Source organism: Molothrus ater, chromosome 13, assembly GCF_012460135.2.
Source record: "Molothrus ater isolate BHLD 08-10-18 breed brown headed cowbird chromosome 13, BPBGC_Mater_1.1, whole genome shotgun sequence".
NCBI lineage: Eukaryota > Metazoa > Chordata > Aves > Passeriformes > Icteridae > Molothrus > Molothrus ater.
Genome location: NC_050490.2, coordinates 2,316,539 through 2,342,773, shown reverse-complemented (window position 1 = coordinate 2,342,773; position 26,235 = coordinate 2,316,539). Strand labels below are relative to the sequence as shown.

Genomic DNA, 26,235 nt, shown 5'->3' with positions numbered 1-26,235 from the left:
GGGATGGCATGGGTAGTTGTTTAAATTGCTTAAAATCCCTGTGTTTGCTGACAAATCTGGGACTTGGAAGTGCTTATGTTGTTGAGGAATATTTCTTTGGACTGTTTTGATTAGGAACCATCTGACACCCTCTGCCTTGCTGCCTTGGATAATTTAAAAAAGCCAGCATGCTGGCTGTGGGTTTGCAGCATCCCTGAAGGGGGATAATGGATGGTGTGAAACTCACTTTTGTTCCAAGTTGTGCAGTTGAGGGACAGCAGCTGATAGTCCCACAGTCAAGAGCTGCTGGAAAAGTGTCCACAGAGCTGGAAATTACAAAATCACATATTTTGGTGAATGTAGAGGAATAGAAACCAAATGTGGAATCTTGCTATGGATCTCTGGATGAACCAGAAGATTATTTTTTTCCCTGCTTGATTTTGAAAGGTAAAATCAGGTTGTAGGAACTGGGAGGTCCTGAGTAGTGCTGAGCTCTAAAGAAATGAACCTTGAAGTGTCATTTCCAGTGATAGAGACCTTGCTGGCAGGTGACATCATATACAGGTGACCTGATGGATTCTGATTTCCACAGCAACAAGTTCTTGTTGCAGGAAGAATCAGTTATATAAAAACGCCCTGGGTTTTATCAGGGAGACTCACATAATGGTAGTTTTGGCAGAAGGAGACTTTTGTACAGAAGGGCATCATTATTGCTATGGTTTGTGAGATTCCTGACCTTTCACTGTCTTGTTTGCATTTCCTCTTCATACTAATTCCTGGATGAAACCTTTAAGTCAAAGTAGGTACACAGAATTGTTTTGGTTGGAAAAGACCTCTAAGATCATTGAGTTCAATTGATAGACCTCTATGTTTCCCATTTTCCTTGTCAAAACATAAATGGTTTCCCTGTGATAAAAATATGGCCTTGGATGGCTTCAGGAATGTGGATTTTGAACAGTCAGAGATGTCCAGAGGAGGTCTGGTGCCTGCATGGAGTCCTTCAGGTAGGATAAGCAGTTTGTAGAGATTTCAGTGCAGTTTCTCTGTGTCAGTCCACATCCATTAATTCTGGGCTCCAAGATTCCCACCCAGCCTCATGATGTCTTTTTTGACTTGGAAATTTAATGAAGATCAGTCAATAACTCAAAGTCTTTAGGTCTAACTCATTTATTCTGGGAGAGAGGACACCTGAATTCCTCAAAGTAAGACGGTCTTGATTGGGAAAGTGGCTTTTCCCCAACAGCTGCAGGTACCACTTAATTTGTCAGCACTGTTTTCCTCTTTGCTGAAGTGTCTGTGTTTGCACAACTGAGTTTTGTTCTGCAGACCTGTGAGGGCTGATTAGAGACTGTCACCTCGCCAGGAACTGGGGCTTTAGGAAGTAAACATCCAGTGCCAATAGCAGAGTAAATATCAGGTGCTTTTCCAAGGGTTTCTTCCTCCTTCTGACTCTTCCCCACCCTTAAAAGCACAAAAAACCCCCTCCTTCACTTGGATATCTCTGAAACTGATGACACTGCTTGGCTTATTCTGGAGTAATTTGTATGATTTCATCTTGACAGCGCTGGAAAGTTGACTTATTTTGCCAAGAGAAAGTGTGGGAGGGAGGAGCTGTACCGGGAATAAGGAAACCAATGGGATATTTCTACAACTGGGATGCTGAATGCAGAAAATCAGGTTCCTTTGAATACCCTGGTGTTAGGTTTCTGATGCTGGGTTTATGTGCTGAGTTGGCTCCTCCCAAAGGCATGTTTTTACCCATTGAACTTAACTCTGCAAAGGCTGGCAAAAGTGTTGGTGGTTTGTTTTTTTTTTTAATTAAATTTTGCTATCTGAATATTACACTGAATTTTATTTTAAGTTTAGCATTTTTTAAACTGGATTTAAAATTAAAAAAGATCACTAGAATAATCATTAACATCTGTACTTTTGTTTTAGGTGAAAGAAGAGATGCTGTTTGAGGCCCTGGTGACCAGAAAGACAGTGACAGTGGGAGAGAAGCTGATCTTACCATACAAATTGGCAGAGGTTAGTACATGATATTTGTTATTAAAAGGCAACTCTTGGAATGGTTTTCATTACTTTGAGATGCACACTCAGAGTTTTCTTTCAGTTTTTATTTATTTATCTCAAAATAATGTCGGCGAAGCTAATGGGTGTCCTAATCTAGGAAATTATTGACTTTTCTTCAATTCCAATCCTGGAAGGCAGGTTTGTACTTCATTCTGATGGTTTGTAAGTGCTTTAATGACTTGTGGTTGTGTGAGAGTTGTCCAAAGCAGAGCTATGCATTGCTGAGTGTGTGTGGGTGCAGGTGTTCATCTCCAGATGTCATTCCTTAAGCTGGAGAACTGATTCCTCAGCACAGTGCTGACCCAAGACTCCAGGGAATTTTTGCTGCCTTCTTGAGTGCCTGTGGTAGTGTGGCTCTTCTATGGCAGGAGGTGCACATCTCCATAGGAGATTCCCAGTAGCTTTTCCTCAGACCCCTCAAAACCTGGGCCCTTGTGTGATGCTTTGGAGCAGCCACAAATCCATCAGCTTCTCTCAGACTCCAGTGTAGTTATATGGGATTTTCAGGAATTCTGAATTCTATTCTGTGGCTGGTAAAGAGAAACAATTTTTTCCCTCTTATATTCTTCAAAATACATCAGTTCTGTTCTGCTGAACTGCTTGTTTTGGCTATTTCTGCCTCTAATCTTCTTGTATCCCCCAGATTAGGAACACTGAGCATCACACCACACTTTGTCCCTCTGTTCCCTCTTCTTGTAGGGTTGTGTGAGAATTCAGAGCACCTTGAATTTGAATAGCATCTAGAGCAGCTGTTGTGTCACAAATAACTAAACACATCATGTGTTCACTGGGGGTCTGCTGGAGATAGTTTGACTCCTTTTTCCAAGGGGGTAAAAAATATATTTTCTCCCACTTTGAGGGTGTGTTTGAGCTCAGTAACTGTTACTGAGCTTTAATCTTTAGAAATGAAGTGTTGTCTTTGTGCAGACGTGAAATGTGCCCTAACAAAGGGCACACAAGGGCTCTCTGGGTCTTTGTGATGGACATTTAATCAATGTGGTGTTTCTACTTTTTTCCTTCATCTTGGGCACAGACATAAAAGAAGTGGCTAGAAAAGTTTAGAACTGAGCTATAACTGCCCTTCTGCTGGAGGGACCTTAGAATATCATAGACTGGGCTGGGTTGGAAGGAGCCCTAAAGATGGTCTTGTTCCAAGCTCCTGCCTTGGGCAGGGACAGCTACCACTGGACCAGGGTGCTCCAAGCCCCATCCAACCTGGCCTGGAACACTTCCAGGGATGGGGCAGCCACAGTTTCTCTGATCAACCTGTGCCAGGGCCTCACCACCCTCACAGGAAAGTGTTTCTCCCCATGATCCCATCTCTGTCAGTTTGAAGCCATTCCCTCTTGTCTTCTCCCTCCAGGCCCTTGTCCCAAGTCCCTCTCCATCTCTCCTGGAGCCCCTTTAGGTGCTGGAGCCTTCTCTTCTCCAGGCTGAACAACCTCAGTTCTCTCAGCCTTTCCTCACACCAGAGCTGCTCCATTCCTCTGATCACTCTGGTGCCTCCTCTGGACTCTCTCCAGCAGCTCCTGTGCTGGGCTGGGGCAGCTTTTCAGGTGGGGTCTCACCTGAGCAGGGCAGAGGGGCAAAATCCCCTCCCTTGCCCTGCTGCCCAACACCTGCAGTGTATTGACACTGCTGGGAGCAGTCCTACCTTCTGCTGAGCTGGAAGACACCTCTTTAGAACTAGAGTGGCTCAGCATGAGTTTCTCAAGTGCTTTCCCAAATGTTTTTGGTGATATGGCTGCTCCCAAATCCCAGGTGTCCCCTTAGAAAGGTTTATCACCACTATCAGTAGAAGAAAGGAAAGATCAGGGTGTGGTGGCTGTGGGAGAAGAGAAGGAGCCAGGCTGCTTTGGGAATGGTTGATGTGATCTCCATGACAAAATCATTTTGGAAGAAGCTGTGAATTGTGTGAAGATGAGCACCTCCAGTGCCTTTTGTTTACCTCCCTACTTACATCGTCAGCATCCTGACCACCAAATTTTATCCAGCAGTGACCTCTCTCTGAGAGCAGGTTCACTGCTCACAGAGCAGAATTTGAGATGCTCTAACTTGAACCTCCCTGTGGTAAGAGGCCTTCTCCTGGTCTTCCTCTGGCTCAGGGAGTTGGAGGAGTGACTTAAATTCAGATCTGTCTGAATCAGGAAGGAAGAATGGGATTCATTTGACATTTGGGACTTCACAAAGACTGCTGATGTCTGATAATCCCCACTCATGACTCACTGGGCTCTTGGGAATCAACGGGCTGGTTATTCCTGTGTATTTAACAAAGGAGCATTATAGTTGGCTCCAAGGGATGGAGCCATTGAGGGTTTGAGGATTTGCAGACATGGGTCTCCCACCACGACCTCTGTAGCTCATGGGCAGCTGCCTTTCCTGATGGATACAGCAGCTATTTTATTCTTCAGATGCCTGTGGGTTTTTTCATAGCTTGGTACACTGAAATTTTCAGTGGGGTTCGTCTGGAAAAGTCTCTGCTCCACAGACTCTCACAGAAAGGATTGCATAATGTCATTTTGGCATGTCCTTGCTTCTTCACACTGTCAAGAAGAGCAGGTGAGATCTACCAGTCTTCAGGTTGCAAGAGAGGTGGGAGATGCTACATCCTTGGAAATGTCCAAGGCCAGGTTGCATGGGGTTTGCCCATGGTATGCAATGGGTTGAGACCAGTTTAAGACTTCCAGCCCAAACTGACTGGGATTCCACATAAAAAGTTTGAGATTTAGGTTTGGGATGGGTTTTGAGCTTTGATGAGGTTCCCATGTGCATCTGCTCCATTCTGGAATGTGCTTGGCACAAGGGCTGACATTTGCCCATCCCTTTCATCAGTGTTGGAGCATGTTGGAGATGACAACTCTGTGCAGAAATGCTTTTCATGGAAAGTGAGTGTGATCATTCCATGATCCCAGCCTGGCTCCTGACAGATTTGTGCCCTTAGGGTCCTGCTGTGACAACTCTCACCCCCTTTAATAGTCTTGAATGGGCAGAGTTGCCTGAAGGGATCCTTCCCTTTGGTATTTTGGAGGTTTCAGAGCTGAGACTGGAGTTTTATTTTCCAAGCCAAGCCTTTTCTCTTCCCCTTCTCTGAGCTGCAGCCCCGAGCACATGGAGAAGCTGACTTAGTTGGATTTGCAGTGATGTCACATTCCTGGCTGGCTGCACGCTCCTGCCTTCTTGTGTGCTGATTGGAAACGCAGTCCTGTGGTTTGGGGCTTTTTTTTTTAGAAACAGTGGTTTGGACACTTGGCAGCTTGCTTGAAACATTCTCTTTCAGTTATGAATTGATACCAGACTGACTGCTCCTGGTTCTGTTCATCTCTGCAGTAATTTGGGTAAAACTGCATCTTTTATTCTGGCCTGTTTTGGGTAGAAGGTACTGCAAAGTGAGGACAACTTGTGGATGGACATCATGGAGTCACAGATGGGTTTGAGTTAGGAGGGACCTTAAAGCTCATCTCATTCCACTCCCTGCCATGGCAGCAAAACCCTCCACCAGCCCAGCTCACTCCAAGCATTGTCCAGCCTGGCCTGGAACACTTCCAGGGATGGGGCACCCTGTGCCAGGGCCTCTCCAGCCTCACAGAGAGGAATTCCTTCCCAATATCCCATCTATGCCTGCCCTCTGGCATTGGGAAGCCATTCCCTGTGTCCTGTCCCTCCATCCCTTGTCCCCAGTCCCTCTCCTGCTCTCCTGGAGCCTCTTCAGGCCCTGGAAGGGGCTCTTGAGGTCTCCCTGAAACCTTCTCTTCTCCCAGCAGCTGGAAGCCTGCAGTGTTGAAGGTGAAGCTGCAACTGGGAACCACCAGTAAATAAACCTGTTCATTCATATTGTGCTTCCTCTCTTAGGACTTCTTGATGGTTTTGCCCCAGGAGTTGAGTTGGGTTTTTCCCTCAGGAATAATGTGCCATTTTAAAGTTAGGCAGAAATATTGATTTTGTCAACTCCATGTTTCTTTTAATAAATTCATGACTTTTTTGATTCTTGCCCACGTATTATTATTCTGCTGGATGATCTTGGAGGATCCAAGGACTGGATTCTAATACCTAAAGGGGAAAGCTCCAGAGTGAGTTTTTACAAGGGCCTGGAGTAACAGGACAAAAGGAAATGGCTCCAAACTGAAAGAGGGCAGGGTTAGATGGGATATTGGGAAGGAATTCTTCTCTGTGAGGGTGGTGACGCAATGGCACAGGTTGCCCAGGGAAGTGTGGCTGTCCCATTCCTGGAAGTGTTCAAGGCCAGGCTGGACAGTGCTTGGAGCATGGAGCACCCTCACCTAGTGGGAGGTGTTGCTGCCTGTGGCAGGGGGTGGAATGGGATGGGCTTTGAGATCCCTCCCAACTCAAACAGTCTGTGAATCTTTGATCTAGATCAGGTATCAGGTTAAATGTAACACTGAAGTCCAGTGAGGAGGTGGGATTCCAGCAATTAAAATCAGGGTCTCCTGTGTGCCAGCAGTTGCAGGTCCCATTGTCTTCAGCTGAGCAAGTTCTTCCCAGCAGAGAGAAGATTTCATTTTACTTTATTTTACCCAAAAGTGTTCAAGGTATGTGGCACCAGCACCTGCACGAGCAGGGCCATAGGTAGGAGCAAATAAATAGTTGTGAGCCAAACGCCAGGATGGGATTCTAAGTGTCCCAGTGCCCATCCTTGGGGTGTTACAGGGTTTGTGGGATGAGCATGTGGTTTTTCAGGAAGACTCCACAAAGCATAATGTGCTTTTCTCATCGTTCAGTAACTCATGGTTTATTGTTTAGAGGTTGTGTCTGACCATGGTATTAACATTCAAGTACATCCCCATGTCACTGGAGCTACAGCTCTTTCTGAAATTAAGGAGAGGGCAGACAAGGGGAGATCTGGTTTTACAGGGAAAAATCAAGACTATTTTGTTTTGCCTCTCATGGCTGTGGCACCGATGGCAAACGTGCTTGATTTGGGACCCTGCAGGGAGCTGCCATCCTCTCTGGCTGCACCTCTGGCAATCAACGACACCACATTCATAAATAATGCTTGCACTCATCTCTGGCAGCTGCCTCTTATCTCCTGAGCCACAGTGGCTCATCTGCCATGGAGCTGCCTCTGGAACCATCCATTTTCCCTTTTATAGCACTGGATGGTGTTTTAATGCAGTGTTTGAAACAACTACACAGTTTGGGCGAGCACAAAGGTTTAGAAGCTTTAGGCTATAGATAAACTTAGGGAAAAGGCTGCACAGACATGAAAGGCTGCACTTGTGTGCTGAGGTCTTGGGCTGTTGTCCAAAACAGCTGCCAAACTCTTTATGAGAAGTGAGATGGTGCATTAATGGAGCCAGCAGCACTTCATGGGTTTGCAGAGAAATCACAGTGCAGCGTGTGGTAACAGTGAGCTGGAAAATTCCACTTATCATCTAGCAATGGGGAGGACCCTTGGAAAAGGTCATGGGTGCAATAGAGCCATCAGTGGTAGTAGTGGTGCTTGGACTATTTTGATTCAGATCTGCCTTGAGAATTGGACATCTCTGCAGCCCCAGCCATCTTCTCCTTGATAAGCAAAATACAGCAGGCATGTAGCTGAAAAAAGGAAAAATGGGATTTTAATGGCAGCAAAGTAACATGCTGTGGGTTGCTGTTGCCCCTCTCAAAGTGCCCCTCAACTCAGACTCTGGGCTCTTTTTTCATACATTATTATGTGCATTTTTGCAGTTATACTGAGGTAGGAAAGTTTCACAAGCCACAATTCAGGTATTCAAAAAAAAAAAAAAGATGCTCTAAATATCGAGTGATTTGGCTGATATTGGTAGGAGACACGAGGGAGCAGAGCACTTCAGTCACATCTTTGTGGAGAACTTGGGGGTTGTTAAAAATCTTCCTCTTGATCCTGTTTGTAATCTGAGTATCACCTTAATCCATGCAAGGAACTGCTCTCCTAGGCCACATCTGTCTTCCTGCTTCTATCTAAATAATCCAAGGAATTCAGGTTTTTTCCATCTCTGCTCACTGCAGGTCTCCAAGGCCATTAGAACATGCCTTGACTCATCCACTCAGTTAACTCTCTTAAATCCATCTTGGTTGGTGGTTCCATCCTTTTCCATCATGCTGGAGACAATCCTGAGCTCCACAAGCGTCCCTGCCTGGTTTCCATCCCATCTGTTCTGTTTATCAGGCTGGTGTCCAGCACCTGCTTGTCTGTTTTTCACCAGTCTCTGCATTTTTTCCCTGTTTTTCATCCAATGAGACAAAACTCATTATCAAAGTAAATACATCTGTTAGCGAGCTCTGTTTTACATTCCTCCAGAAAAAAAAATAAATTCCATGATGTTTTCAATTCATTAACCTCATTTAACCAATACAGTTGATATTTCTTAAGCAAGTGACTTTGCTAATAGACATTATTTTAGCAGATCTTTATAATTTTAAGCCATTTGTGATCAAGGACATTTTACCCTAAGGGTTAGAAAGCATTAATTCACACTTTTGGGAGAAATCTGATGCGAAATTGTGTAACAGAAGGGAAATAAAAGATGTGAGACAACTTCTTGGTCAACAACTGACCTGATTCTTGCCTTCCTTTAATTCTAGAGAGCTGTTGGGAGCTGGTTGTTTGTTGTGATGGATGTCACTATAAGCACGCCCTGTATTTAACTGAATGTGTGTTCAGAATTGTAAGTGGAAACAGGGTGTCTGAAAACTCAGAGGAACTGAAAGGGACAGAGTTGTACCTCCAGCAAGGCACTGCAAGCAGCTCTTGGGGAGCAGATGTTGGGCCAGCAGCCCCAAACTCCCCCAGAACCTGGGCAGCAGGGAGAGGGGGGATTCTTCCTCTGAGCTGCCTCAGCCCCGGGGTCCCCAATATCAGAAGGATGTGGAGCTGCTGGAGAGAGCCCAGAGGGGGGCATGGAGAAGCTCCAAGGGCTGGAGCCCCTCTGCTCTGGAGCCAGGCTGGGAGAGCTGGGGGTGCTCACCTGGACAAGAGAAGGATCCAGGGAAACCTCAGAGCCCTACCAGGGCCTGAAGGGGCTCCAGGAGAGCTGGGGAGGGACTGGGGACAAGGGATGGAGGGACAGGACAAGCGGGAACATTTTCCCATTGCCAGAGGGCAGGGATGGATGGGATATTGGGGAGGAATTCTTGGCTGTGAGGGTGGGGAGGCCCTGGCAGAAGTTGCCCAGAGAAGCTGTGGCTGTCCCATCCCTGGCAGTGTCCAAGGTGAGGTTGGACAGTGCTTGGAGCAAGCTGGGCTGGTGGAAGGTGTCCCTGTGCATGGCAGGGAGTGGAAGTGGATGACCTTGAAGCTCCTTTCCAAGCCAAACCTGTCTGGCATCCCATGATCATGTCTTTGTTCAAATGGCCAGGTGCTCTTTAGCAGCTGGGTGCTCCATGCTGTTGTTACATGGCTGTGGAAGGTCACCATGGAACTGTTCTGTGACTGTGTCCAGAGCACCCAAATTACAATTAAATCTGTGAGATGCTTTTCATTCTGCATAAATAGGTGCAGCTGTAAGTGCATGTGAAATCAACTCATGATTAGTTGGAAAAGCAGTGATGCAGTTCAGGTCAGATTTACAAACCAAAATATTCAGGCTCCTGACAATCTGAGACGTGCAGGATTAGGCAGGGGGTGACCAGCACTGAACTTTGTGTTTTGGTGACAGCAAAGCAGGAGAGAAAAGTCCAGGTGTTCTGGAAACATTTGCTGAGGGCTCCACAGCTTTGCTTTCATTGTCCTTTCATCCTCTCCTGTTCATTGTCTCTGGGTCTGTGCTGGCTCAGCAGAGCCAGAGAGACTTCTTGGAGTGGGAGGAGAGTTGGATTTGTGTCCTTTGGGAGAAGGAGAGAGGAGAGAACCTTTGGCCAGGAGTGGTGGGCCAGACACATCTTTCTCTTCTGGTGCCATAAAATCATTAGATTTTATTTTTTCACGTCACCAAGTGTCATTTTACCTGGCCCTTCTTCACCTGGGATGAATTTTTGCTGAGGAATACAAGACACTTGGAATGACCATCATAGGATGGTTTTTTGGGATGATAAACTCTGCTGTGTTAGGGACTTTAAATCAGGGAGAACATCTCATTTTCAGCACAAACATTTAATTTTCAGCCCCATAACACTTAATTGGCAGAGACACAAGGTAGAGAAGCCTTGTGGAGTGAACTGTAATGAGTCAAAAAAGTATTTAATTACAGCTAAGAACTGAGTGATGTTTCATTCTCTATATCCTTGTAGTGGGACTGGCTGATGCCTTTTGCAGCCCATTAAAAGGGAGAAGAAATTGAGTTCCAGGGCCAAATGGCAGAACATTACCTAAGATATTAAAAAAAACCAAAAAAAACAACAAAGGAAAAGATCATAGTTGCAATTAATCACAAGCCTGAAAATATTCAAGGAGAGAAAGTGGGAAGGAGACAAAATAATTAATAGCATGAAGAAATGAAAATTCTCAGTCCTGAGGTACGAGGACAGGGACACTTAATGGAACAGAAAGCAGCAGAACTGCTGGAAGCACCTACTTATCCCAAAACCCATTAGCTGAGGAGACTCATTGTCACCACAGGTTATTAACATGAGGAGCTCAGCAGGAGCCCTTTGAAGAGCTGCTATGTTGATGAGTAGATTCAGAATTCACAGAAAAAAATATTAATGGAATAAAACTGAAAGCCCACAAAGCTTTTAAGAGCCAAGCAACTGTCTCTGCTTCAGGACATGAGGGCAACCTGGGAGGGTGGAACTTCAAAAGAAACCTATTTGTGGGATGAGGTTTCTCACTTTTCCCTTGGAAATGCACATCCTCATGTGCAAAAGCTGCTGCAGTCACTCTTCTGCTCCGTGCCACCATGGAAATTCCTGTGTGTTAACTGTGTTCCTGCTCTTTATTTGGCACTGATGTCTGGGAAAACAAGGAAGACATTGGGATTCCAAGATTCCTGAATTAAGTCCAAGATCAGGACTTCAGGAAGGGAAATGCTGACTTTCCATGGATTGCTCTGCCTATATTCCCCTCCAGCTGCCAAAGCAAATCCATTCTCAGCTCTTTAAAGGATTCTTTTAATTACATCTGATTACTCAAAAGATGCTTTATTGTCACAGAGTTCCTTTAGTTACTTAAATTTCTACTAAAATCATGTGAAAAGTTTTCAAGGAATGCAGACAAACCATCCCTGGGTTCGTTAGCCAGCTCTTTCCACAAGGGCTGTAGTTTTGGTACATTTGCTTGGAATATGGGATTTTCATGTGTAATCCCAATCTGAATAAATTCAGGTTGATTTTTTTCCTCAGCCAAGGGCTGTTGGTCAGTGGCTGGAGGAGGAGGAGGTGTGGAAGTTCTGTGGCTGGATAGGGTCTGTTGCACAAGCTTTGCCTCTACAGGGGTAACAGCTGAGGTGTGATGAGAAACAACTTCTCTTTGGGGAACCTTGCAAAAAAAAAGGTAAAAATAACCTGGAATGATGATGATGATGATGCACTGGCAGAATGAGTTTGTCTACACTTGCCCTCTGCTTGGGAAGGACCAATCTCAAGGCAGGATTTGGCTTTTAAAGGCTTGAGGGCTGATTTTGGTCATTGATTATTGGACTCCTTGGTGAGGATCCCAGTACTTTGTGCCTGTAAGTGCTGAGCAAATTTCCCTAAATGTGTCCTTCTCACATCAGGTCACACAACTTCCTCCTGTGACACAAAGTAATTTATGAATTGGTTTTTGTACTGGTTTTGCTGTGAAAACATGGGTGGAATGGGAGCTCAGTTTGTGCTGTTGGCAGAACAGACTCTGGATGCACCAAGGTGGAGGAAAACACATTTTGTCATCAGTGGACCTTTCAAACTTGGCTGCCTGGTGGCTCTGTTCTCCTGCAGCTCTGTGGTGGGCTCAGGATGGCTCTGTGTGAGCATCTGTGCCTAAGGGATGTTCCACATGTCTCCTTTCATCATCTTCTCCACAGGAGAAGCAAGAGCTGCAGCCTTGTTTCCTGGAAGGGTTTAATTTCATGAAGAAAGTGAGTTTTTTTCCCTTTTTTTTCCAGTTTTGATTTGTTACAGATGACACTTTCTAACCACAGTGCCCAAATCCAAAGGCTCTGAGTGAAATCTTTTTAGGAAGATGATGCTCATAACTGCCTGGCTCCACGGTCAGCACTCAGAGAAAATCTCTAACAAGATTTGTGTTGGTTTCCTTTGCTCCTGGCTCTGCTCTGGGGGCTGTTTCTGAAAAGCATAACCACAACGTGTTCCAGTCATCAGCTGCACAGTGACAATATCAGAGACAAGACTTGAAACCAATTCTAAAAATAAACAGGCAGGCTCTGGCCTGGGATGGGGATGGGAATGGGAGTGGTTGGTCTTCCATGTGTCCTTTCCCAAACCTGCCTGCCACCAGTGGGGACTCAATAGCTAGATCTTCAACACAGCCAAAAAAGATTTTCTTATTCTTTTTATTTGAGGTTTTCCACATAATTTTCCATGTTTGCATCCATCTAATGAGAGGAAGGATGAGTAAGGAGAGGGCAGTTGCAGGAGCACTCTGATACTTTCTGTGCTACTCAGAAGTCACAGGAATTCACAGAAGCACACAAACCATTGCATTGGGAATGTGTGTGAGATAGTGTGGGGATCACAGAATCACAGGGTGGTGTGGGTTTAAAGGACCTTAAGGATCATCTAATTTCACCCCCTGCCATGGGCAGGGACACCTTCCACCAGCCCAGGTTGCTCCAAGCCCTGTCCAGCCTGGCCTTCAACACTTCCCAGAATGGGGCTTGGAGCTTCTCTGGCCAACCTGTGCCAGGGCCTCTCCAACCTCACAGCCAAGAATTCCTCCCCAATATCTCATCTAACTCTGCCCCATGGCAGTGAGAAGCCATTCCTCCTTGTCCTGTTCCTCTGGGTTCTTGTCCCCAGTCCCTCTCCAGCTCTCCTGGAGCCCCTTCAGGCCCTGGCAGGGGCTCTGAGGGTTCCCTGGAGCTTCTCTTGTCCAGGTGAGCAGCCCCAGATCTCCCAGCCTGGCTCCAGAGCAGAGGGGCTCCACCCTCAGAGCATCTCTGTGGCCTCCTCTGGGCTCTCTCCAGCATCTCCACATCCTTCTTGTGTTGGCCCCTGGGCTGGAGGCAGCTCTGCAAGCGGGGTCTCACCTGAGGGGCAGAGGGGCAGAATCCTCCTTTCCTGCTGCCCACACTGGGGAATCAGCCCTGGGGCATGGGAGAATTTGGGGCTCCCAGAGCACACAGATAGCTCACATGGAGCTTTTCATGACCCAGAACTGATCTACCACTACATTCAGCCCCTTGAGTGAGTCTGAGCTACCCCTATGTGTGTGTGTGTGTGGTTTCCTGCTGTTCTGCTCCCTTCCCTGTTGTGACCCAACATATTTGGTTTCCATGCCCATCCATGTTCTGTGTCTGGGATGAACCAAGCAGCCTTTGGGGTTCCCCCTTGGCTCACAGGGGTGAGACAAGCAGGATTAGGGTTTTTTTTTTTTAAACAGAGGCTTAACACCCAGAGGAAAGTGCTCTTGCAGGATATCAGACTCAAGCCTAATCCCTGACTTGGCATGCAGGAGTGTTATATCATGCTTGGGCGGGAGAAGTATGATGTCATTTTCCACACTCATATTTTATCTGAACATCTTATTAAAACCCTGTCATTCTCCTGGGTCATTTCCCTAAAAGAACTCAGATCATCAATGCACCACTCTGGCTTCAGCCCTCAAGAAAGGTTTTTTAGTGATTTTTATGTACAATTAAGGAGGAGGAAAAATATCTTTAAGGGCATCATTGAAAGAAAAGGAGTGAAAAATGCTTTTTTAAAATTTTTGATTACAACAAAAAAGAGGAAAAGCTGGCTTAAAAGTAGTTTGACCATTCTGTAAAGGTTAATTTTAATGCTTTAATTCTATAAATGTACCTGCAAAGGAAGTACTTTGAAAAACAACAACAAAGCACTGAAACCTTGTGCTATCTCTGGCTCCCGCCCTCCCGGCTGGCTGCCACATCCTGGCAGAAACCTTCCACTATCACCCTGGAGCTGGGAGGCAGCAGGTTGTCCTGCCAATGGATTTTATCCAAGGGATGCGAGTGTCAATGATGTTTTCCAGAACTTAGGGGTGGATTTTCCAATGAGAAAAAATAGCCTGTAATGTCATTCCCATACAATGCTGCGTGGTGCCCCAACATAACTGAAACACAAAGGCACTTCAGATTTTGTCACTAAATCAGGTGTAGAAGTTCTCACATTCAGGAGGGGGTTTAGGTATTAGTTTCAAATTTTATATTATACCTTCTTTCTAATTCTTCTCTCTCCTCTTGTACCAGTTTCTCAGTACCTTCTACAACCACCTTGGACCAATTGGTGCCTTCACAATCACCCTCCTTGGACAAAGGTCCTTCTCCAACCTGCCAGTCTGCATCAGTCAGAGGCATTTTAAGGGGATTTCCCAAACCATACTAACACCCTTCCTAAAAATCCTGATGGGACAAGTCAATTCAACAAGTTTATCCAGGGAGACAATTTTCCAATGTCATCATATCATCAGGTTGACAAGGAAGTCCTTCAAAGCTATTTGCTTACTTGCACTCTAGGAAATTATAAACCACTAGTAATTCATTTTAAAAAATATTATTTCCAAAAAGTAATTCAAATTATTTTAATATCACAATGTTCTCATCCTGGATTAGTGTGTTCATCCTGCTGGTCATGGATGGAGTAGGACACATGGCATGGGAGGGAATTCTTCCCCTCTACTCTGCCCTCATGAAACCCCACTTGCAGAGCTGCCTCCACCTCTGGAGTCCCCAAAATCAGAAGGATGTGGAGTTGCTGGAGCAAGTCCAGAAGAGGCTACAGAGATGCCAGGCTGGGAGAGCTGGGGGGGCTCACCTGGACAAGAAGGATCCAGAGACACCTCAGAGCCCCTGCCAGGGCCTGAAGGGGCTCCAGGAGAGCTGGAGAGGGACTGGGGATCAGGGCTTGGAGGGACAAGACAAGGGGAAATGGCTTCTTACTGCCAGAGGGCAGGGTTAGGTGGAATATTAAGAAGAAATTCTTGTCTGTGAGGGTGGGCAGGCCCTGGCACAGGTGCCCAGAGAAGCTGTGGCTGCCCCTGCATCCCTGGCAGTGCCCAAGGCCAGGCTGGATGGCACTGGAGCAACCTGGCCTAGCAGGAGCTGTCCCTGTCTGTAGGCACCCAGTGTGTGGTGATTGGGAGTGGGGCTGCCTCATCCCCAGTGGGTGCAGCTGTGAGCAGCAGGGGAGCAGCACTGCCAGCAATGAGCCATGGATGCCCAGGGGCACTGAGCAAGCACCAAAGGGAGCAGAGGGCACCCAGGGGCAGTGCATAAATACAAGGGGTATAAAAGGTTGGGCTAAAGAATGGGAAGGGCAGAGGCTTGCAGCTTTCTGGTGTGACATGGTGTTTCTCTGTATGGGCAGATGCCTGAAGCCTTCTGAAGTGGTGTGTTGTTACTCTGTATGGGTTGAAGCCTCCTGATACTGTGTGATGATGCTCTGTGTATCATGGCCATCAGACTGTGATATGTTCTACAACACCTGCCCATGGCAGGGGGTGGAACTGAGTGATCCTTAAGGTTTTTTCCAACCCAAACCATGCTAGGATTCTATAAATGAGGTACTAAAACCTGCATTTGGACCAGAAGAGGGATTTAGTCCTTGTCTGATTCCAGCAGCTGAGAGATTTCTGTCTGCTTCCTGCAAACCCAGAAATGTTCCCCCAGTTTTGGTGCTGAGCCATTGATGCTGCAGCAGGTTTTGTGTGCGGTGCTGCTCTCCTTCCTCACCACCCTCCTCACTTTCTGCTCTTTCCCTAATTCAGCTCTCACGGCTATGTCTCTCCCTTCCTTTGTTGTTACTCCATCTCAGCACAGGAGAGTCAAACCCAGCAATCCTCCCTCAGCAGTTCTGTCCCTACAGTCACAAACCCAAGCTGCAGTTGCTTCCCATGTGGGCTTTTTCAGCCCTCCTGGAGCAGCAACAGTGTCAGAGATAAAAACTGGATTTTTGTAGTATTTTAGTACATGTGGTCTCCACTCCTCTGACATGAGCACTATGAGTTAAGTTGTATCTGGCAGTCCTAAGCTCTATTCAAATAAAAGTGTATTTTCAGTTTGCCTTTTTTCATCTCTTAATTAGTGATTGCTGTAGATCATCATCTCTGAGATGCCCACATGGGCTGTTTTCAATTGTCTGCACATCCAAGGCTCACTGAGAATGGGGGGCTGGCCTCTGTTCCTGGTCATTAGATCTCTCAGGTGATCCAAATCAAGTGCATTAGGAGAGCTTGAATTCCTCCTCCTTTTGCTTGCTCTAATCTTGGACAAATCCTATCCCTCTTCACAGTGGGATTATTAACACTTGTCAATATGTATATTTTTTTAAAAGCAAGCACAATTTTAATTTTTTTAATAAAAACTGATTTCTTTAATCATTCACTTTCACTTACATGCAGCATGGTTTTGTTGAATACTTGGAAGCAAATAAGAAAACTCATACACCCTTTTCTTGATTTTTTTCCACTACTTGGAAATTAAATATGTCATTTAAACCCACAGAAGTGATAGAAGGAGGGAGATTTTCACCTGAAAAGCCTAGGTAAATACCATGGGTAAAATTCAGTAAATTGTAAAATGTAATTTTTTCCTCTGAGCCATATTGGAGTGAGACATTTGTGTTACAGTAAGTACCAATGTAATTGTGAAGCCAGATTTCACCTTAGAGAATAAATGGGGGAAAAATGGGAATGGCTGATAAGGATTTCAAACCAGACATCAAATGATAATGAAAATCTAATCCTGCTTATGATAATAGCTCACTAAATAATTTCTGTGGTAGGATATCAACAGGTTTCTGAGATTTAATGCCAAATCCTATGAGCAGAAACACCAGTTGATTAATCAGAGAATGTGCTGAAAACTTATTCCACCTATTAACATAAAAGCAAACAAATGAAGCTCCCACATAGCCACTAAAACCACATATCCAGATTTGATTTTTTGAGGGATTTCCTGAAGAGGAAGAATTCTACTGCTATTTTTTTTTCCAAACATTTCATTGGAAGCACCTTTCATCCTTGTATAGAAATTATAGGAAGCCCATCAAAGGCCCTAAGGGAAAAGGGGATATTTCCTCTCTTCCTGTGTTCAGATCTGATTTCCTGAAGAGAAGAGGAATCTCTGTTTCTTCTCTCCAGCAAAAGAAAATGTATTTTGTGGTGCCTCAGCTTTACTTAAGTAATGGAACACCTCTTCTTTATGTCCTACACCAAATCCTGCAAACTTCACACCTGGAAAGAAACGTTTCTTGTCACCTTGGAATGACTGTAATTGTTTCAGTATTTGTTGATAAGAGTCTGAAAGGGGAATGTGTGGCTTGTTTTCCTCCTGAAGGGCAGGAAACAGCTGCACATGTTCCGGAAGAGCTGGGGGGTCACCAGGAGAGAATGAATCCATAGGTAGCTCCTATGGCTGTATCAACATCATTCCTACTTTAACAAATTCAATTTTGGAGCTATTTGGAGTATGAAATTACAAGGAGTGTTGCTTGTAAAGCCATATTTTTTGGGGGGTGGGTGGGAGTTGTGCACTGGTAGGGAATGCTGGTGCTGGCAATGTGTTTATCCTGTGTGAACAAATAATGGCAATATTGTCCATAATGGGATGCACACACACAGTCTCCTGGGAAAATGCTGGAAAACTGGAGGTAAAAAGGACCATGACCAACTCTGGAGCAAATCTTGTGAACTGTACAGCAAAGCACTGAGTTGCCTTCTAATAAATCTTTTCTTCTAGATCCAAGGAATTTTCCAGAGCCGTGCTTGAAAAACAGCGTTTAAATACCAACTTTTCAAGATCTCATAGCTCCTAGAAAGTCTGGAGTGGGTGCACTGACCTTGCACCCATATCTGGGATGAAAAACTGGGATTTAACAATATTATGTTGACCAGAATTGTTAAGATGCAATAATGTTGTGTTGACCAGCTGAGTCTGTCAGCACATCTTTATGGATGCTTCCTAGATTTGCATAATGCTGAGAGATGGGATAAGTGTTGTCACAGTTAATAAACTCCACGGGTGTTTAATCCTCATTAGGGCTTTAAGTGGTTTTGGTGCTCGCACTCACTTTCCAGTTGTATTTAAATCCACTTCTCATTAACTGAGGCTGTGCTCAGGGACTGGGGTCTGAGCCCCAGCTCTGAGCACTGTGCCCTTCCCTAAGGTGCATTTTTCATAGCACAGATAGTGCTGTCCAATGTGTGTGTGTAAAAAGGGCATCTTTTCTATGAAAAACAGGTTTGGTTTTTTTGTCTTGCTTTTCTTGAGAGCAGCATGATGGTGCTGGCTGCACTCTGGAAGTGTCAGTGATGTTGTGAGGCTCAGAAACCCTCCTAGGCAAACTCAGGTACCTACGTGGCTGTGCAAATATAATATTAAGTTGTGTTTTGGTGATCTTAAGAGCTGCCCAAACCCAAGTATCCATCCACCACCTTTCTCCTCTGTCCTGGATCAGTCTGTGCTGTCCTCCACATTAGTTATGAGGGAAGATGGACAAACCTCTCAATGAGCTGAGATGTTTGAAGTCTTTAGAGACCTGTAGCTGTCTCATTAATGCCACTTTGGAATGATTCTTACTCAGAATGGCTTAGTGCACCAATACCCTGCTCTTCCTAAGTGATGCAAAAGTGATGAGCTTTGCTTTGTATTGGTCTTCTAATTTCTGATTTGGTGTCAAGCAATGCCCTGAACAGAAGCATTTTTCATTTTAGTCTGGCTCTTTTGAAACACAATGTTAGAGGAAGTATTTATTGGTTACAAAAGCCCTTCATCCGTGGATTAGTTTGGGTCAAAAATGCTTAAAGCTGAACACCAGGGGTCAGTTTCTGTTCCAGATACTCTCCATGTTGGGTTGGTTTGATGGGGTCATTGAGAAGAGGGTCTGTCTCTTGTATTTCTGTCCCACTCTGGGTCTGGGGTCCACGCTCCAGAAAATGTTCCTCTTGGCTATGGAAGGGTGTGACTAAAACCCCAGAGCTTCCAGCAGCATCTTGATGGCTTTGTCCTCAGAGAACATCCTGAGTTGAAAGAGGCCCACAAGGATCATCAAGTCCAACTCAGTGGGATCCCTTTGCTTCCTGCTCCCTGGCACATCCAGGCACTGAGATATTGCTGCAATTTTTGCTCTTTGCCTTTCAAAGTCCTTCAGCACTTGTTTCCACCCACCCTCTGTTCTCTGGGCTTTGTTTATTCCCCTTAGTCTGAAAAATGTAAAATATTTGAGGTTTTGTTGTTCAAATTCAGCTATTGCTGCTCTTGCTCGTGTGTTAGGTTAGTCAGCAGTAAAAACACTGAATCTAATAAGGATCATGGTGGGAACTTAGAGCAAAATCATGTGAAAATGTCTGTAAAAGGTTACCTGAGCATCTTGGAATACTCTGCATTTCCCTGAGCCTTCTGTGCCAGTGCCTGACCACTGAGCCTTCCCTGACACTGATTGAGGCCATTCCTTCTTGTCCTGTCCCTCATTCCCTGGCATCAGAGCCCAGCTGGTCCCCCCAGCTGCCCCCTCCTGTCAGGAGTTGTGCAGAGCCAGAAGGTCCCCCCTGAGCCCCCTTTTCTCCAGGCTGAGCCCCTTCCAGCTCCCTCAGCTGCTCCTGGTGCTCCAGCCCCTTCCCCAGCTCTGTTTCCATTTCTGGCTCCAGCCCCACAATGTCTTTTTTGTAGTTTTCAATGTATAACTTTGGTGGGGATTTTAACCCACCTGCTTTCCCTGGATTTTCTGTGTACCAACAAATATTTTGAATAATTCCAGCTTGAAATTTCAGTCCTCAGCTAAGTGCAGAAGGGCAGGAGTGAGGGATCCTGCCTGGAGCAGGGGGTGCTGTGGGATGGCAGCAGACAGATTTGCTTAAATATATTTAGTGACTTTGTAATCTCAGTTCTTAAGAATCTTCTGTGTGTGTACAAATGTGTTTTTCAGAGACTTTTAATTTGAGCAAATTTGGGTTCCTGAGATTACATCTTTTCCAGCCTCTAAAACACAGGCTGCTGCTGCTGGCACTGTAAGTCCTTGTTCCAAAGCACTTCAAAAGCAGATTTTAATTCTTAAGCCTGTCTTCCCCTTTTTCCTTTTAACAGAAGATGTTTCCAGAAGTTTATCTATTTTTAAGGTGGCCTGAATCTGATGCTGATCATGACAAGTTTCAGTACAGTTAATTTGGCAATAAAATCTTACAAAGAACTCAAATATGTTTATCAGGATCTTAACAAAAGTTGGGCAACCCAACAAGTGGAGTTTCTGGCATATAATAAATAATATATAGATACTTTCTAGCTTGATAAGCAGGAAAGTATTGATTAAAACCTCGTCTGTAGCTTATTTCCTGATCTTCTGAGTCAAAGCACGTTTGATCTGTCTCAGTTTGGAATCAGCAATATTTTTGTGTGGGTGCAACATATCCTGCTCCCTTTGATCCCCAGAGATTTGTTTTGGCATTGAAACAGCTATTTTTATTTTGCTTTGTGAGGGAAATAAAAATGGTTTGATGAGTATCACCATGTTCCAGATCTGCCTAAATGTCATGTAAGGAGACTTGTGGAAGAGACCAGAAGCTGTAGGTGTTGACCTGAAGACAAACTGTATGTGATGTATGGGATATAGTTCAGAGACTAGAATTAATTTAGGATATGTAGGATAGTACAGAAATCAATGATTTCTCATTAAATAAAGCATAAAACTTTTTTTTTTAAATGCTCTGCTGCAGCTCCTGAGTTTGAAAAGAAATAATATTCCCTGATGGTCTCCAGACTGGGTAGTTCTGGAATCTGTTTAGGATAGTGAGGGGCTATATTTAAAATGTGACATCAGCGGAGATCTATTGTTAAAAGTAAATATTTTACTGAAATGAAATAAAAAATTCAAATAAAAAAGCCCCCCCTAAACCCTGGGTCATTTAAATTAGGTTCATTTCAGTCCAGGTATTTTTTAAATGGATGAAGGCAATGTACTCCATCTACTCTGTATTCTCAATATGTTGCTTTGCCAGGAGTTTCCTACCAGCTCTTAGGATTAAACCATTGCTTCTAAAAGTGGCTGTTGAACACTTTGGTGTTGTATTTGTAGGAACACTTTGGTGTATTTGTATTTATGCCTTGTGGCAGGAAGGAATGACTCTGACTCCATGTTCTTAGAAGGCTAATTTATTACTTTATGATACTAGAATATATTAAAGAATACTAAACTAAATTATACTAAAGAATAGAGAAAGGATACAGACAGAAGGTTAAGAGATAATAATGAAAATTTGTGACTGCTTCCAGAGCCCCGACACAGCCTGACCGTGATTGGTCATTAAGTCAAAAATAATTCACATGAAACCAATAAAACGACCACCTGTTGGTAAACAATGTCCAAACACATTCCAAAGCAGCACAACACGGGAGAAGCAATCAGATAATTCTTGTTTTCATTTTTCTCTGAGGCTTCTCAGCTTCCCAGGAGAAAAATCCTGGGCAAAGAGATTTTTCAGAAAATGTGATGGTGACACTTTGGGATCTGGGCCACTGATTGTGGGACCCAAGCATAGCAAGGAAATCACCTTTCCATGTAGCTGAGGCCACTTTAGGAATAAGAGCAGTGGCTCATCCCCCAGCCTGCACATTCTGCAGGAACACTGGGCAGTGCTGGTGTCAGGGAAACTTCCCAGTCTGACCATTCAGGAGACTCGTGGCAGTCACACTCCCAGCATTCCTCAGCACTGGAATGGTGCAGGATTAATGATATCCTAGGGTTTTTTTGGGGAAAAAAAAAACCCAGGGACATTCAGGGATGAAGTCCTGCACGTCCCTGTAGCCTCTAATAAAAAGTAATGAAAAGTATTGTGACATAAACCCATATATGATGCTGTAGGAGAAACAACTGTGTTCTTTTTGGCTTTAAACAGAGATGGAGTTTGTTTTTAATTGCACGTTGGAGCAATTAATTGGGCTGGTTTATGCCAGGACAAAGCATTAGGGCAGTGAGAGGCATGCCTGGATTTTGGCCTCAGGTCTTTCCCCAGAGACTGATTTTTCTGTGGCACTGATTGTCTTCCAGCTTAATGAAAAAAGTGTAGATGGAGCCTTGAATTTTCTATTAATTGCTGAGATATTCTCTCACATTTGAGTAAATTTGAAAAAAAAATTAGATAGCAATCTCCCCCACCCAAACAACCCATGTTGCTTTTAATAAAAACAGCCAGAAAAAACCCACCCCAAACCTTTTTCATCAGTAAAGAAAAGAAAAAGCAGTTAGTGAGAACTGGAGCTCTTTGTGTTTGAAATGCAGGCTGCTTTCCAGCCCTTGTTGGAGAACTCCAGCATTTCAAGAGCTCACTCTTTAAAATTGCTGTTTTGGTCTGAGCTGCACCAAGATCCTCTTGGTCCTGTTGCTCACCTGTTTGCATCACATGCTTGTTTTCAGTTGTTTTTGGACAAGGAATTCCTTGCTAATTATGGCCATATTTTGTAGTTACCTTGTGATGTCACTTTTTATTGCCACCACTTTATGGTTAGCAGTGTACAGAGGCTGTGAGCATCCTCAGCCATAGAATCATGGAATTGTTCAGGTGGGAAAAGCCCTCTGAGCTCATCCAGCCCAACCATCCCCCCCAGCAGTGCTAAGGCCACCACTAACCCACATCCCCAAGTTCCACATCCACACCTCAGTTAAATCCCTCCAGGAATGGGGACTCCACCCCTGCCATGGGCAGCTGTTCCAATGCCTGACAGCCCTTTCCATGAATAATTTTTTCCTAACATCCAACCCAAATCTCCCCTGGTGTGGACTGTGTTAATCCTTTCTCCTATTCCAGCTGGACAGGGAGAGGAAGTGAGACCATGTGCTTAATAGCAAAACATTGGCAGAACAGCTCGTGGTCATGCTAAATGCTGCTATCTCTGAAAATCAAGGGAAAAAGAGGTGGGAGTAAGCTGATAAAAGAGAAATGCTGCTACATGAGCTTTATTCCTTCACTTGGGGTCAGTGACATGAGGCCACTCAGATGATGTTCCTCGAAGGGAGCGTTGGTGCAAAGGATCTCGAGGCAATGTGTGACAAGCCAGCTGATTTGTTACAGTTCAGGGTTTAATTGAAATAATTACATGGGAATCTTCTGGTTCCTTTTTATTCTTCTGCAGTGGCTAGAATGAACAAGAATGTAGTAGTCATGGGTGGTGCCATAAGTTTTTTGGGTGATTAATATGTACCAAAGCTCTACTCGTGGTGACAATTGAAACCAAGCAAGAATCTCAAGCAGCAAGAACAAAGATAACCTTTAAATAGAAATTCCTGCTTTCTGGGTCTCTATGTAGGTGCCTGTCCAAAAGCCCAGGGATCTTCCTTTGATCTCAGCTTTCATCCCATCAAGCAGAATCTCTTTGATCCTGGCCATGGTGAGGATGGCCCTTTCTCAGCGCTGTTATTCCTCTCTCTGGGAGAGCTGCTGGAGGAGTGCTGAACCTGCCTGCCATGATTTGTAGCTCCCACTGGTGGTACCTGGAAAACTTCAAGTTTTCAGGAACCCTCAGATTTACCAGAGGGGTTTTTAACCTCCCTTTTTGTAGCCCTTCTGCTGGTGCCAGGCACTGCCTGTCCTGGCCTGTGCTTTCACATCTCTTGCTGTCACTCCTGTGCAAAATCCACCCTTCTCTTTCCTTCTCCCCCAGGAAACTTTTTAAGGATCTTGGTGAATTTATTATATTTAATGTGTGTATTTATTTTCTTTCCTTTTGCCACCAGTGATGGGATTTGTGGTGTTATCTTGTGTATCATCCACTCAAATGCAAGAAAGAAACCAAGCCAAAGCCAGGGGCACATCCACAGCCCTGGAATTACACTCAATTCCCTGTGCTGTTAGGACCCTTGACATACATGGCATAAATTAAAATAGCAGACAAAAGCTTTGGCAAGGGAGAAATACGAACATTGGATGTGGGAGCTTGAGAAGCAAAAGCCATTTTAGTGCAGAGCAGGAATCATTTCCAATCACCTTTTTTCTTTTCTGTTTCAGGCCGTGACCGTGCGGAATTCCATGGCCAAGTCGTTGTACAGCGCCCTGTTTGACTGGATCGTGTTCAGGATCAACCACGCGCTCCTCAACTCCAAGGACATGGAGGAAAGCACCAAGGTAACACCTCAGCAGCTCTTGTGGATCCTCTCTTGGGTTTTGAAAATAGATAACTGAGTGATAAAACATTACCCAGGCGTGTTGCTTAACATGAAGTTAATTTTTCCTCGGATCGTAGCTGAGTATATCATTATTCTACGTGGTGCTTGCTGAGCTGAGAAGGATGAAGCCCCTTAAGTACTGTCAGCTCAAAGCAACCAGGGAGGAGATTTTGTTGTAGCCACAAAAGCCAGTTCCCCCACCCACTTCAGGAGCAATGGCAAAGATTTTCCTCCTTATGAGTAAAACTAAAGGGTCATGTATGATTCAGAGGGAAAAAAGGGAATTCTTGCGACTGCATCTTGGTGAAGTTGCTCTGTGATGAAATGATGAACAAGGTGGGTGTCTGTAGGTACTGAGGTAGTACAGTAGAGAAATGAATTTAAAGAAAAGAGTCATGATGGAAAAAGTGAAGCTGGTGGGATGCTGTACCATCTTCCCAAAGAATTAATGGAAGGAGTGACATGAAGTTTCCTGCAATAGCAGGGCCTGCATGCTGTGACCCAGCACATCCTCCATAACCCTCTCGTGTACTCATCCACAATCCTCATGGCTGTGGAATACTGACCCCAAAATCCATGTCCATGCACACAGGCACTGCCAGCTCTCCAGCTACCCTTGCCTTGGGAATCTGGGACATGGTCCAGCAGCATGTGGGGCTATTTGGGAGGTTGTGCATACAAACTAAAGTCACAGCTGCCAAAAGGAGGATTTTTGCTGAGCACTGACATTTGGATTGTGCCATAGTACTGAAGTTACAGAGACTCTCAGTGTAGTCACTCCTTTATTTAATTCCAAAAAAGGGTTGTGGAGCGTAATTGTGGACTGGAAATAAAAACATGCCTATGAAATCTGGTTATGTGTTTTTCTGACAAAGAAGGGTTGTTACAGTGATAACATCCAGCGAGCCTTCTGACTGCATATGCTGCCTCTCCCTCTGTTTAATATTTTACCAGAAATGTTGTGTTCTTTCCTGATTTTTTTCCAAGTAATCAAAAGTTTTGTCTGGGCTATCAGGAAAAAAGCAAACCACACTGTTTACATATTTGGTGAAGCAGAAAAGTGGATTTGTTTTGACAAGGAAATGCATCTCAAATGCTAATTATTTTTTATTTATGACCCAATGATTCTTAAAAATTATTATCTGTTCTGTAATATTTAAATACAAATCAGTCTAGGACACTCTTGTATGCTTAGTCAGCATGGCTGTGAAAGTGAGGCACCACAGTAGCTGTTTATGGGCAATTAAACTTTTGATCCCAACCTCAAATCTCAGCAGGTAAGAGCCAGAACAGCCCAAATTCCTGCTCCAACATTGCTGCTGCACATTAACCCTCTGCTTTCTCCAGCCAAGACTCCCATGGAGTGTAACCATCTTCCCCTTGCCCAGCTCTCTGTGTCTTCTCATGAATTCACAGTTCCCAGGTTTCTGACCCTTTTTTTTCGCCCCAAATCCTAATGGTAATATCCAGGACAGGCAGCAGGCACCAGGAGCTGGGAGTGGTGTTGCCCCTGTGCCAGAGCAGATCCACCCAGGATCTGGGTGCTGGCAAATGCCCAGGACCTGGAGCTGCAGAATGTGCTCATACCCAGATCCAAGGAGGCAATCCTGGGCTGTACTTGGGCCAGAGTTCCTGAAGCAGAAAGGCAGTGCACAAAATACCAGGAAATATCAGCTGCTCCAGGCACAAGTGTATTTCAGTTTATCTTCAGAGTCCTCTATTAACTGGATTGATTCCCACAAATCCCCCAGAAATCATGAAAATGCACAAATCCTCCCCGTTTTAGGGGTGGAGACAGTGAAGAAGAGATTTATGTGCATTTCAGAGCAGCTTTGTTAAACATTGACAGCCAATTTTCCCTTGAGTGGTTCTACCACGTCACCTCCTCAGCCCTAATTTTAGCCCCCAACTTGGGTTGTTTCAGCACAGAGGAAGGAGAAATGTCTCCCTGGACTGGGCAGGGCTGGGAATAGCTGCTCCTTTGCCCTTGAGGAATAACAT

General features: G+C 44.7%; 1 protein-coding gene across 6 annotated transcripts in view; it reads left to right on the top strand.

Annotated features, from left to right (window-relative positions):
* Nucleotides 1-26,235, top strand: part of MYO9A (myosin IXA) — a 176,379-nt gene that overhangs the window by 81,213 nt on the left and 68,931 nt on the right. For all 6 annotated transcript variants that reach the window (XM_036390037.2, XM_036390040.2, XM_036390039.2 and 3 more), the window contains exons 9-10: nucleotides 1,918-2,007; nucleotides 24,077-24,193. In XM_036390037.2, coding sequence (XP_036245930.1) covers nucleotides 1,918-2,007; nucleotides 24,077-24,193 — 207 coding nt within the window. The remainder of the gene's footprint in view (nucleotides 1-1,917; nucleotides 2,008-24,076; nucleotides 24,194-26,235) is intronic.